This window comes from Podarcis cretensis (assembly GCF_951804945.1).
Source record: "Podarcis cretensis genome assembly, chromosome: 4".
In the NCBI taxonomy this organism is placed as follows: Eukaryota; Metazoa; Chordata; class Lepidosauria; order Squamata; family Lacertidae; genus Podarcis; species Podarcis cretensis.
Window position 1 is genome coordinate 30,662,263 of NC_137173.1, and position 14,143 is coordinate 30,676,405.

Here is a 14,143-nt window from a genome sequence, read left to right on the forward strand (position 1 = left end):
ACAGAAATATTGCAAAATTAAGGAATGTTAGAAGGATGTTGGAATGAAGTAATGTGGTTTTAGCAGAAATGATATAAAGGATTAGGTAAAAATTGATTTTTTAATTGGAGAAAGACGAGAATGTAAAATTACAGTATATCAAGATAAATTATTAGGATAAAAACAAAGCTAGAAAGGATTTGCTGAAATATCTAATTGAACTAGAATACAAAAAAGGGAGCTGTGAGGAGGTCAAGGAAATAAGCAAAGGAAAGAAAGTTATGTAAAAGTTTGAGCTTTTTTTTCTTCTCTTTTTTTTCTTTTTTCGAATTGTTCGTATTTTCCTTTTTTGTTTTTTCTAATTTTCTCTTTGTAATCTTTAAAATTTGAATAAATATTATTATTTTTTTAAAAAAAGGATTGAGCCCTGCGGAACCCCACATTGAAGGTTCCACAGGCCTGAAAAGCACTCCCCAAGCAACACCCTCAAGGAATGACCATCCAAGTAGGACTGGAACCACCGCAAGGCGGTGCCACCCACCCCTAGTTCAGCAGTTGCTTCAGAAAGATACCATGGTTGATGGTACTGAAAGCTGCTGAGAGGTTGAGATGAATTATCAGGGACACATTTCCCTTGTCTCTCGACAGAGGTCATCATACGGGGCGACCAAAGCAATCAATACGTATACATTTGAATTGAAATACACACATACACACACACACACACACACACACACAGACACAGACATGTTGGTAAATACTGCTGCTTTTTCTTGTGCTGATTTACCAAAACGGAAAATAACACATGCAAAACAGTAAAACGGCACACAAAAATGAATCTTGATGCAAATGCATAAAAGCCGCTTTATTTTCCCCTAATGCATTCTGCACATCGTTTTTATGTGTGGGTGGGTGAATGTGAAAGAACAGACCATGTTCAATACTCAGTACAAAATTTGCAAATATAAAATAGTAACAGAGAACGGTTCCTAATGCATCAGTTCCACTTTGGAAATGAGACCATGTATTCCAGAACTCCAAAATGCAGAGGAGGGAAATATGCAAACTCCCTCCCTGCTTATAAGCCTTTTTGTGTCCTCCTTCTAAATAGAAAGACATATAAAATTGACTAGGCTTGACTCTTCCCTTTAGGGGAACACTTCATTGTAGTTTCCCCTATATCTTTTAAATCTATTGTGCAAATACTTCTCCATGGTAGCAAAAGTAGAAGCAGTGCGTAGTAAGTACCCAGGAGCTCCATATGGCTTATCTTACCCTCAGAACACAATTGTTGTATTTTAATTGCACTAAAACCACAGGACACTGAAGCCTCTGTATAATGAGTGAACAAGTCCTCTTTTAACCATTGCTTTGTTAAGGAGAAGTCTCATATCTTTGTTTTTCAGGTTATTATTTACCAGGGGGGTCAGATTTTTGATGGTGCACCCCAGTTTTATGGGCGAGTGGGGTTTGCAATGACGATGCCAACCACCAGTGCCTCCATCTTCATCAACAATACCCAGCTGTCAGACACTGGGACTTACCAGTGTTTGGTCAACAATCTACCAGACCGAGGTGGCCGGAATATTGGAGTCATTGGGCTCAACGTCTTGGGTATGTGCTTTGCTCTATTCCAGACCACTGATAATCATGAAAAGCCTGAAACAGGAGGCTGGTTTTCCTTGAAATTTGAAATAGCTAGTCTGCCACATAATGGCACAGGTGGGACAAAATGTTGGGCTCTGTGAGTTCAAAACTACTTTCAGATGGTGGAATATTAGACCTTCAGGGGTGTAAGCCTAAAAACGAAACAAGGGAACTTCCCCTCTCCTTCGCATACTGTAACAAATATCGGAAAGCACTGGATGTATTCTTGCAGAGGAGAATTTCACCTCAAGTGGCTTTTCCCATTGTAGTACATGGTGACAGGAGAAGGTGCACCGGGCAGACATTTCTATTTTGTGTCTTTGTGACCTTTAGGGAAAGAAGCCTAATTAGCATGGGGATAAAGCAAACCTTGGCTCTCTAGATTTAAGCTTCTGCTCCTGCCATCACTTAACAGGGGTCTGCTGTGAGTGACGTGCGCAAAGATCCAAACCAGAGGGTGGAGACAGGAGCACTGTCCAAAACAAGTGAGGTTGAATTCCAGGGAAGGCAGATCAGGGTCTGTGGAGTTAAGAGGCCAGCCGAAAATTAAATTAGACAGAGGCCGTGGTTCAAGACAGCAATGAGGAGAAAGAGGAGAAGGAGTTTGTCAGAGACCTCACATTTCAGACAAGTGGCACAGACTGAGAATTGGGCTCTGAGCCTCAGATTTTAAAGGGCCTGGTGTGCTCAGATGGGTCCTTGGGTCTGCTGACTGGTGATTCATCCTACGTGGAACTCTTGGAGGCCAATTTACCAGGCTGTAAACCCAATGAAGTAGAGTAGGGCCTTTCAGTCCATGGGCTGGATTGATTCCTGGCAAACCAAGAAGAGTCAAGTGAGTGGGGCTAAAATGTTCCTGGGGCCTTAGGGATTTTTATTTTATTTATTGTTTTGCCTCAGTCAACTTTTACTTTCCTCACATAAACAGACAATTTATTAGGGTGGGATTACTCCCTTCATTAAACCTTTGTTTCCAATTAAAGGGGGAATTCATTGCCATTGATAGAGAAGGAAGAAAGTAATTTGACTTATGGTGTATACTTCATAAATGTAAAATAATATGAGTTGGTAGATTTTATGTGTCTTTCATATTATTATTATTTTTAAAAAACTTCCTTAGAGGTAAGCTAGCAGCCCTCAGACCACTACCTTGTATTACTATATTACTTTAGGCCCCAACCTACAGAAAGGATTTCTCTTCTTAATCCTTTCAAAAACAGCACCCTGGAATCCACCAAACATTCAGATCAGTTCTACTATTTATCAACTTTCTGCCCAATATTTTGAAGTATTTATGATATTATTACTACTACTACTACTACTACTACTACTACTACTACCACTTGACATCACAGGAGGAGAGGCTTACTGACCATTTCCACAAAATTCCTTAGTCTATGCAGTTGAGCAAAACATGCTCATTCCAGTTTAAGTACTGACAGCAGTTGTAGTACTTGCTGTGTTAAATACAAGTGGGAGAAACGAGGGAATGCATGTCTCTGGTTCACTTTTATCATGTCCCTAATATTTAATTGAAAAAATTACTTGATGTTTCCAAAGTTATCGTATCTTATTTTTCTCAACAGTTGTGTTATCATTTTGCAAAAGGAATAACATGAAACCTCCCATCTTCATTCTGCTACCAGAATTGGCTTAAAGCAAAAAGTTTTAATGATATCTTTATTGTATAAGCTGGTGGGGAGCTGCAGATGTTGTTCTTCCCCGTAGAGGACACTAATCGAAAATGGCCACAATTAAGTCAGCAGTTATGACTAAGCTGGCTCACTAGCTACAAAAGCCTTAGCAGGTGACCTCGCCTGTTGCTTCCCCTATTAGTCTTAAGCCATCTGTATCTTTTGTTTTCTCAGCCTGCCTTTTTGTTCTCTCTCTTTTTAAAAAAATCAAAAAAAATCTACCCATACTCCATTATTCCAATCCTTAAGTTCATTTCTCCACATTTCTCGATCAGTTTGAACTTCCCCACCCCCAAATAAAGTCCCCATGAAAATTAGCAGTTGTGTTCAAATTCATCCTACCATAAACATTTTTATGCACTTTTGTATAATATACACATTTCTGCAATTTCCCCTAATACAATGGATTTTTGTATGTGATTTACCCTAAAATATGCATGTATATGCACTCTTCATTTTTGACCACATTACTTGGCTGGGGAACCACATTACAAAATCCATACAGCTGCAAATTTTGAAGGATATTTTTTTTTTGGGGGGGGGGGAATGTGAAATCTGTAAGTTCACCTTCAGTTGTGAACTGAATTGAATTTCTCTCCCACCCCTCCTCCTCCAGGGCCTAGAGTCCTGACTGGTCACACTTTTCTGTTGAACGCAGTTCCTGACCTAACTGTTGCTCTGCCATCTTTTCTTCCTGCAGTTCCTCCATCTGCCCCAGTCTGCAGAATTCAGGGCTCTTTGAACATTGGCAGTGACATCACGCTGACATGCAGTTCAGAAGAAGGCATCCCTCGGCCAACCTATTACTGGGAAAGACTGGACAGTGCCCCCAAGCTGCCCCCGACAGCCACACAAGGTGATCATTGCATCCCCCCACCCTACAACTGCATTTTCCAAGAGAGTTGGTCTAATTTTCCCTTCACTTGTTCTGCTGGCACTAAGGTCACAACTTTATGTGGTCTATCCCAAACTGCTGATGGACTACCTGGGTTTCAGGGCAGGAAACACCAGTTCCAAGAACGTCACAGCAGGGAGGGGAGTGATAATGTTGCTGTGATAAGTGCAGAAACTCACTAAAAATAAAGAATAGGGAGAAAATACACTGTCCAAAATAATGAAAGCAACTGAGCCTTTAGAGTACTGGGTGCCCTCTAGTGGAAATTCTAATCATAGTATTAAAAAAGCACACATACCTTAGAGCAGGGGTGGTCAACCTTTCTGCCCAACGTGCCATAAATCCACTCCAGAGCATGAGGCAGTGCCACTGTAGGGTACACCAGTCTCCACAACTCCCATTATTGTTGTGCAGCCTTGTCTCTAGCCTGTTGAGGCTGGGAGTGCAGTGCAGAAGAGGCAGGCCTGAGTGCAGGTCTGATGCTGTGCCATAATAGTTGGCTTGCAGAACTGTGCTGCAGCTCAGCCACCCTTACTTTAGAGATGCATGCTTCATGTCTATTAGGGATTTGAATTAATGAGCCAGCCCAATATTCATCTCTTGCATTCCTGCTGATGGTTCCACTCCAGTCTGTGAGTGAAGGCTAGTTCACAGATGCTAAAAAAAAAAGTGGTTTGCAAAGTGTGTGGAATGAATATGAGCATGTGGGTGAAGCAGCCATAGGATCATGCACAAACAACCATGTATTGATTGTGCACTTTGGTGGTGTGCTGAAATATTATCTTATATTGAAAACATCATATAGTAAAGCAATCATTTAATTGATATATTGTGTTCCCCCAGTGCCACCTGCATTACTGTTTGCCAACTCATTATATCCTAGGGTTATATCCTAGGGTTGTGCTGAATGCTCACAGGTAAATACTTTTGTTGCAAAAGGGGAGCATTCATGAGCCTCCAGATATATTTCCTCAAATATTTAGCTGTCCTCATGCCTGTTTTCTGCTGTTCACTGCCTGTGTCAATAGGTCCTGGTGTAGATTTTATTTCTTTCTGGGAATAGTTATCCTAGACGATCAGGTTTCATGTAGCTATGGTGATAATATCAGAAGAACATGGGGTCACAAGATGTTATCACAAAGCCAATTCAAAATGAGGGCAGTGTGTTTCCTTCCATCACTCAGAGTGAGTAAGAACTTTCATCCTTTTTGTGCAAACACACCCTGAAAAAATGTCAAAAGGAGTGATGTGGGGGGGGGGGGTAAAAGTGGCCACAATCACACACACACACAGCCCCTTTTAGCTGATATGTTTAATATTATTTTGTTACATTGCTTTCATGTTTTTAATTGATTTATGTGATGTTTCACTGGTCCAGCTCACACATACCACTAAACTACTAAGGCATAGTATAATGTTATAAGGATGAGTCACAGTGAGCCTCAGGATTCCACACAACCCTTACCTCTTCTCTTCTAGTATGGTCATAAACTTCCACTTCCATTTCAGATTAGCCACAGCTCAGTTGTTTCATCAGAACCCTGAACTGCAGTTAATTTTAAGTATGGTTTGCAGAAACAAGCCAACTTCTTAAACTATGATTTGAAGCTGGTTTCTTTCTAGAAACCATATTTTAAAATTAACCACAGTTTGTTTGTTTGTTTGTTTGTTTTGTTTTGTTTTGTTTTGTTTTGTTTTGTTTTGTTTAGATAACATGGCAAGTTGTAGCTAATCTAAAGCAGAAGCAAAAGTTTTCGAACTCCTTGTGGTCACATCAGAAGGGAGGGCTGAGTGTGCAAGCCTGAGACTCACCTAGGATCATTGTACTGAGCTATGCTCTAGCACTACACCCAAATCAGCCCACTGTTTTACACTTTGGACCTCAAAATCAGATATGGCTCTTGATTAAGGATCTGAAAATGTTTTTTTCCTTCTGGAATGATAAAAAGCTGAGTAGTTGACAACTGCATTTGAGTTCCTTGTAAGAACAAGCGTTAGCTTGTTGATGGCCCTTGCTAGTTATCTTGCCTTATTCTCTTATTCTCAGCTTTCACATACATAAAAAAATAATCTTTAAGAAGAAAATGTCCACTGTAAGCTCCTTAAACCTTAATCTTGTCTGTTTCTGATGCTTTCATCTAAAGGTTATTTTCTAATTTATCTCTTAAGAGTCTTGCATAGAATTTACGATTTACTGGATTTGCCTTTTCAAGGCTGCATTGAAATGGCTGTCTTTCTCTCCACCCCCCACATGCCACGTCTCTAATTTAATTTATGTTTTTTCCTTCCTTCCCATCTAGACCAAGTTCAGGGTACAGTCATTCTGCGCAATATTAGCACTGTGTCATCAGGACGTTACCAGTGTGTGGCTTCTAATGTCATCGGAAGCAGCACTTGTTCTCTTGAGGTTCAAGTGATTACATGTAAGTCAGTTTTAATGAGGGACTTGTCTTGCACAAGTCAGCCTCATGTCTCATTGCCTGTCAGAGGTTAAGTCCCATGTTGGATGCAAGCAGGGTGTTCTTCTTACAGGAGCAGTATGTTGCCCCTCCCAACTTCCTCCCCATGCATTACACAGACATGGAGAAAGCAAAAGAATGAGTGTCTTCCTTCTGTTTTCCCAGTCTCTGTAGTAATGTGAGAAATGAGCAGTCCTCAGTCTTGTTTGTAGTAAGATTTGGAAGCCTCTCCCCAGGCTCACTTGCCCCATCATGAATGAGATCCTTGAACCCCATTTTTTATGTTGAAGCAGGTAGCGGGAAAGCAGAAGCACATCTTCTAGTAATGCATGAAACTTCGTCGCATGTGTGGAAATTTGTAGTCCGGAGTAAGAGATGCTAATCCTGTAAATACCTCATTTTTATTTATTTAACAGATTTATGCACCACTTCATAGCATTAAGCCATCAAAGTCTTGTACAGGATAAAAAGCAGGATAAAACATAGTAACATTATTTCGGCAAACTCTAAAAACAATAAAACCATCTTTACAAATTCCAAAAACAACAAAAGGATTTCTACAGATATAAAAATGTTCTATAAGTGACTGGGTAACTTATATTAAGAAAGCCTTCTTAAATATAGATGTCTTCAGTAACACCTAAATCTTATGACAAAACTAAGGCGCTTGAGATGCAAATACTGGAAAAGGAAAGGAAATAGAATTTGCTCAGGGCAAAAGAAAATGGGTTGATCCTGCTGCTTGATTCTTCTTTTTAAAGAGCATGTTTGGGAATGAAACCTACTGCTTTGCACCAGGTATTTGGACCCACTCAAAAAATAACCAGAGCCCCCCCCCCCACCACCCACTGTATTGAAAGTGCAGTGCTTTTTCACACTGCACTGGAAGCTCAGAGCCCATCTATCACTGGATATAATTTTCTTCACTTTCGAGGGTGACTGCTGATAATTAACCATGTAGAAGATACCCTGCAGATGCCCACTGCATCTGCACATGATGCCTTTCGCAACTAATGGCAACTCCAGGTGGGTGTGGGTGCGTATTGGATGGGGCTGCAGCACAATGGGTAGACTCCCTCCCCTACACAATGGCCCCAGCCCAAATGGATGGAAAAGCCCCACAGCTGCCTTCAGCAAAAGAAAACTAAACCCAATCACAGCTCTCCTTTGTAAGAGCTAGTTTGGTTCTCAGAGCTGTGGCCTCTGATATGGCTAAGGGGTCATTCTTTTTTTTTTAGCCATCACCCTATCACCAACCTTCAGGCATGTGAAAAGTGCTAGGCCTTCTTGGTCGTGTTTGGGAGCGAACAGAGCCATTTCATGCCACCAAAACTAGAGCAGGAGGCACTCAGGAAGGTACATGCCCAGAGGCATCCAGTGGGGCAAGAATTTGGGACAATATCTGCCCACTACCACCACCATGCTGCAACAAAGATTTGAGGAGCGCATGAGACAGCATCTGGAGATGTCTCTGAGCTGCACTTACTTGCCACATTTCTGAGCTGTGAAACTCCAGAGCATTATTGGTCCTGGGAAAACGTTAACCCCTTGCTGCAGCAGAGGTCTTGTTTGAATGGGCTGTAGTAGGCTCCATCCTGATAGTGCTTCTGCCCCACTTGTCTCTTGGGGTCCCACACTGGACAATAGCTTGTGATGGAGTGATACAAGAGATATCAAACCGGGCTCTCCTGATGCTGAAAACCTGCTGAGGCTTGGCTGAACTTGCTCCATACCTTTTCCCTACTCCGTCTTCTCATGTATTCCATGTCCCACACAGCTCACCCCCGGAGCTTTGGCCTGATTGCTGGAGCTGCAGCTGCAGGGGTCTTGGTGCTCATCATCTGCATCACCGTGGTGGCTGTGACACTCTTTTACTGGAAGAACAAACACAAGGAGGAAGAGGAGGAGGAAATTCCTAATGAGATAAGGTTTGGCCTTTGACAAGATATTACTCTGTCCCTTCCTTTCCCCCGTCATCTTCTTCATTTATTACAAAAAATTAAATACCACTTATTTAAAGAATATATTGTAGTGGTTTACAAAAAAAGTACGTATAGCTGCACAATAAAAAAAATACAAAAAGAGTTAAAATAAGAAATCAGCTAACTATTATGGAAATATATATTTTGAATTGCCTGCATAAGACTGATAGAATGGAAAAGTTTTTAGCAGGCATTTAAAAGTTGGCACAGAAGGTGCCTGCAGAATCTCTGTTGGCAGAGTTTTCCACAACACTGGGCTGATGACACAAAAGGCTCAGTTTCCTGTTGTCAAATGAGCTTGCCAACTCAGGGAATGACCAATGGCTCTCCAGCAGATGGTTTCCGTGATCAAGCTGGGATATAAGGGCTGAGGTGCCTGAGGTACCCTAGACCTAAGTTGTTGAGGGCTTTGTAAATGAATAGGGATCAAAGCAGTAATACCAGAGTTTTTGCCATAGTTTCTTTCCAGCTGAGCTGCAAGGAAGGTTCCTCCTACCTCTGTCAGAATAATATTTTAGCGTACACTAATTTCTTTCATGATTCTCTCATTACTAGTAGTGGCTTGACCACCCAGAGTCCTGGCACAGGCATAAAAGCCAGCTCCGTCCATAATTTCTTCCTTAGGTGTTGCCAAGTGTTGACATGTGAACAAATACACAATTCCTGGTAATTGATCAGTAGTGGGAGTCAAAGGCAAGTGCTTATGGGGTTCCCCACGTACACCCCATTGATAAGGGGAAATGAAACCAAAAAGACACCCAGAAGTGCATGGCCAGCATTGCTCAATTCTATTGTCGCTTGTCATTCGTCATTGTACTCTGTTAGACCTCAAGCCCAACAGCCTGATGCTGAGATAAAGGCACAGAAAATTGGATTGTAAGACTTAAGGTGGAGATGTCAAAGTTGGGCACATCATTGGGCCAACATGGCATCATGGTGTGGGTTATTTGCTTTTCTCCTTGTGCTGCGCCAGTGCAAGGTGTTTTTGTTCCTGCCAGGGATGGGTGTGTTTAGAATGGAGGACAACTACAATGCTAACAATGGCCTCTTGTTTTCCTAGGGAGGATGATCTGCCACCCAAATGCTCTTCATCCACAAAAGCATTCCATGGCGATGCTTCATCCTCGGAGAACGACACTCTCACATCATCCAACACCTACAACAGCCGGTACTGGAATGACCCCAAAGCAAACCATGCCACAGACTCCTTTGCTCGCCTCAACAACGATGCGCGCCAGCCCTTCACCCGCTCTGGAAGCACCAGCGCCCGCCCTGTCTATGCCAATGGAGGCCACCCAGCCCCCCCTCCACCCAAGACATTGGTGGTGACAACCAATACAGCCCCCTCCCCACAGGAGATGGCCAGAAGCAATGGCTCAGTGAGCCGCAAGCCAAGACCGCAGCACACACGCTCCTACGCCGTGAGCCAGGCAACGCTGGAAAGGATAGGTGCAGTGCCGGTCATGGTGCCGGCGCAGAGCCGAGCCGGCTCTTTGGTGTAGGAAGTGGGCATGGTTCTGAGGAAAACAAGAACCTGTTGCACCGAGTGGGGGTGAAGACCTGGCCAAAACAAGAGACCCTCCTCTTCCTCCCTGAAATGCGTTGAAGGGGAACATCAAGCCTCTCCTCTGTGTCTTTCCCCCACCCCAGTCACTCCCACTGGTGTGTGATGGTCCCCTCCCCTTGCTTCCCACAACCCTTTTTATGATCTCAGGGGTCTCCTCAGCTGTGGCTGGATGTGCCAAGGCCAAAGGGAGGGGCACACAAGGCGTCACAGGGGGACGATGCCACACTTGGTTTACTAAGATCTACCTAATGAGGCCCCCTCAAGGATGGCGAGTGAGGTGGGGTTCAGAGGGCCCCATAGTCAGCAGATGGGCCATTAGCAGGGAGGACTACTCAACAGCCTTATGGATGGCACATTGGCTGCTTGGCTCAAAACAGACGATGAAGCTGGGAGGGGGGGAGTGGAAAGATGCTGGTCAAGCCAAGCTGGTCTCAGAGGGACAGAGAGAGAGAGAATTACGAGACAAGGGAGGAGGGGCAGATTGGGAATTGGTTTGAGGGTTACATTTTATTCTTTAGTTTGTTCTTGCCACCCCCTCCTGCTTTCTCCTTTTCCCAGACTGGATGTTCTCTTCCCCATCCACCCGGCCCCAACCTTGCACTAGTTTTTTGGATGCTTCCAGCAACCCCTTGTCACCTCCATGGAAACTGTTGTGAGTCAGTCCGGCATTGTTCCCCAACAAGCTGCTTGGCGCCAGAATGTGCTGCTGCTGCTGCTTCGCTGTTGTTGAGAGGAGGGATTCATGGGGGGGAGGCAGTAACAGTGGTTGGAATGCTGAAGCCTCCGTTGCTTTTCGAGGGCTGTGCTGTGTTTTCTGGGCGTGTGGCTGGCATTTTGCAAAGAGCTGGGCTTCAGCGCCTTTGGCGTTTGCATGGCAGGGTCCGTCTCCTCCCCACCCACCCCATAAGGGCTGTTTGGGTCTGGCTTGCATGGCCAGTTGAACATTCACACATTTGAGGCTTCACATTTAACCTTCCTTTTCTTGGATCTTTGGAGCTTATTATAGTAAAGGGAGCAGGGAAAAAGAGAGAGACAGACAGACAGACAGACAGAGTGAGTGTGGGAAAGCAGGGAGCAGCAGAAAGGAAGGCTCGTGGCAGCGCTGCCCCCCCTTTCCCTCCTTGTGGCATGACTGACTCTTACGTGGCACCTCACTGTGGCAGGCTGGCATGAGGCCCTGTTGCTTCCTTGCCCCTGCCTGTCCACCCGACTTGACAGGTTTCACTCTTGCAATTTTCAGTAGCCTTAATTCAAACTGAGGATTTAGAAAAGAAAAAAATAATAATAAGCAAACAAGGGTCTTTTCATGCCGTGGATGAGACTTAGAGCTGGGGGGCCATTTCCTAATACCTCGAGGAGGCAGAGCCAAGGGACATGTCACTTGAGTCCCGCTGTCCACACCTGCCTCATTTGTATTGCTGACACACTGATCTCCTTAACGGGAAAATGCTCCCCTTGGAAGCTCTTCTTACCAGGCTTTCCTTCTCTGCACTGACAAATGAGAGAGAGAAGGAGAGAGAGACGTCTTTCTGATCTCACCCCAGCACTATGAAAGGGGGTGGCTTGTTTCACAGGCTCCCTCCCACCTTCCAACATGCACTGGAAATGGGGTTTGCTAGAGGTCGGTCTCTTGCTACTCTTCTGCTTCCACTCGGCTCACCCAGACTTCATACTTTCCTTCCAGATGGGCACAGAGGCATCCTCTAGGAGAGCTCCCTGCCCAGGCCATATTTCCTTCTCTACCCACACACTATCCTTGCAGAGAGAGTCCTTCAGGTTGCACTGGGTTTGAAGCTTAGCTGAGATTCTGTGCCTTCTTTGCTTTAAAAAAGAAAAAAACAAACAAACCATGCTCTACTCCTCCTCTCCTCTAAGCCCCTCTCCCCCATAACACATACGCAACTTGCTTCATTGACTTCCGAGCACACCAGGCAGACAGATGGGCTGCTGAATTTATACACATTTCCCAGGGAGCAGTCTCCTCATGTGCTCACTGCCGGTTTCTCCTTTCCAGACTTGGAGGTTGGGGGTTTTGGGGGGAGGGGAGGGGTGGAAGAGTGGCTTTAAAAAAAAAACAGCAATGCAAAAATAGAGGGCGGGGGTAAAATTACACAGAGACACACATACTCTCTGCTTTTATAACAACGAAAAATGTAGGACGTTTTCAAGGAATGCTGCCCGCGGCAGCTCACACTCCAGTGCTCGGAAAGCCCTTCCCGGTTCTACCTTTCATGAGACTGTTCGCTCTCCTCTTTCTTTGTTCTTTCTAATTGTCTAAAAAAAAGGGGGGGGGAAATCAATAAAACTTTTATTCGTATAAAAGGGGAAACGGTTGTCTGTGCATTTTGTTATTATTTCCCATGCTTCAGCACTAGGGATGGAAGATAATTTTGTTGTGTCTAGGCTAATATACAGATTGGAAATGTGGTCAACTTTTGGGTTTTGCACTTTTTCCAAATTTTGCAATGCAGTCCTCAGTTCCCAGAACATACCAAACTGCATTTTAAAAATGTGTATTCTGGGATGAAGTTTCTTCAGAAATGCATCCGTTGAGATCAGGGCTTTGCTGCTGCCAGCAGCAAAGGTTGACTCCATGGAGTTGCTGGACAAACAGCAATGGTTTGCTAGAAGGCAGCTTCTTGTGTTCCTATTCTCCAAATGAGAGCCTTCTGGAGGAATCTCAATGTACCATCAGGGTGAGCCTTGGAGAGCCAGGCATCCATTGCCCATCATCATTCTCACGTTGGGCAGAGCACCCAAGCTGGTTGAGGGCAGCATGAAAGAATCCCAGGGTTGTACACCTGGCCCCATCCAAGTTAAGAGAGTCTGTTAAGGGTGCTTTGACCAGGAGCTGGTAAACATCTTCAGGATTGTTTAGGATCAGGCTGGTCCTCAGTACTTCAACTGTTTTCTTTATTTACATACTTCAAAGAACAAGAATAGCCCTTCTGGACCAGGCATTGACCCATCTACTCCAGCATCCTGTTCACACAGTGGCCAACCAGATGCCTGTAGGAAACCTGCAAGCGACACCCGACCACAAGAGCACTCCCCTCCTGTAGTTGCCAGCAACACATACTGTATACCTTGCCTGTGCAACAAATGGTCATCAAGATTGCTTGGAAGAGATCAAACCAATGCATGGAAATATACCAGGCAATGAAGACAACTAAAAGCAGCAGCAGAACAGTGTGGCAAATGGCACAATTACTCTCTGCTAAAAACAAAACCACTTCTGCTTGGTTCCTAAAAGCAAGTAAAGCTAGGCAAATACGTCTTGAGATGAAGAGCAATTATTGAATTCTAATGAACAGTTGATCTATATAATACATCATCAGACCATTGTTTGGGAGAATGCTGGATTAGGGTGCCCAGACTGTTACGACACCAAAATGTAGTTCTTGATTCTCTCCTCTACCCCCAAGCTGAACCTCCAAGCTTCAGAAGAATGAGCATTTGTTATTTATATTATGTCTTGCATATAATATTTTGCAAAGCACCTGCGAGTTTTGGTCACTCCTTGGCAAGACATCTCCACTCTGCCAATCATACGTATATTTGTTTCCTGAATATGCAGGGTGATGTTGCTGTTGATGAACTAATAATACTCTGCAGAACAAGCCCTATGTGCCACTCAGCACATCCAAATATGGTGGTGATGTTAATGTTTCTTACTTGCTCTTTTATTAAAGTGTTCCCAGTGACGCACAACATAGGACAATAACATTGCAATCAAAACAATGCAAAATCAAGCAATCAATACAGCCTGTGCCAGATTAAAAACTTCTTAGGAAATCTGGTTCAGTTCCAAGTCCCTGCACACCCATAGCAGATGCTGACACAGACATGATAGGAGAGTATATAGACCAAATATTTTATGAATGTGGCAGTTTAGCTTTTGCAAGCTTTCCTTCAAAATT

At 43.8% G+C, this 14,143-nt stretch overlaps 1 protein-coding gene across 1 annotated transcript in view; it reads left to right on the forward strand.

The window, feature by feature from the left end:
• IGSF11 (immunoglobulin superfamily member 11) overlaps nt 1–12,552 on the forward strand; it is a 167,228-nt gene extending 154,676 nt beyond the window's left edge. Inside the window, exons 3-7 of the mRNA XM_079973922.1 lie at nt 1,386–1,593; nt 4,021–4,176; nt 6,516–6,638; nt 8,452–8,602; nt 9,717–12,552. Of these exons, the coding sequence (XP_079830048.1) occupies nt 1,386–1,593; nt 4,021–4,176; nt 6,516–6,638; nt 8,452–8,602; nt 9,717–10,158 (1,080 nt within the window). The 3' untranslated portion in view covers nt 10,159–12,552. The remainder of the gene's footprint in view (nt 1–1,385; nt 1,594–4,020; nt 4,177–6,515; nt 6,639–8,451; nt 8,603–9,716) is intronic.
• Nucleotides 12,553–14,143: the final 1,591 nt, after the last annotated feature.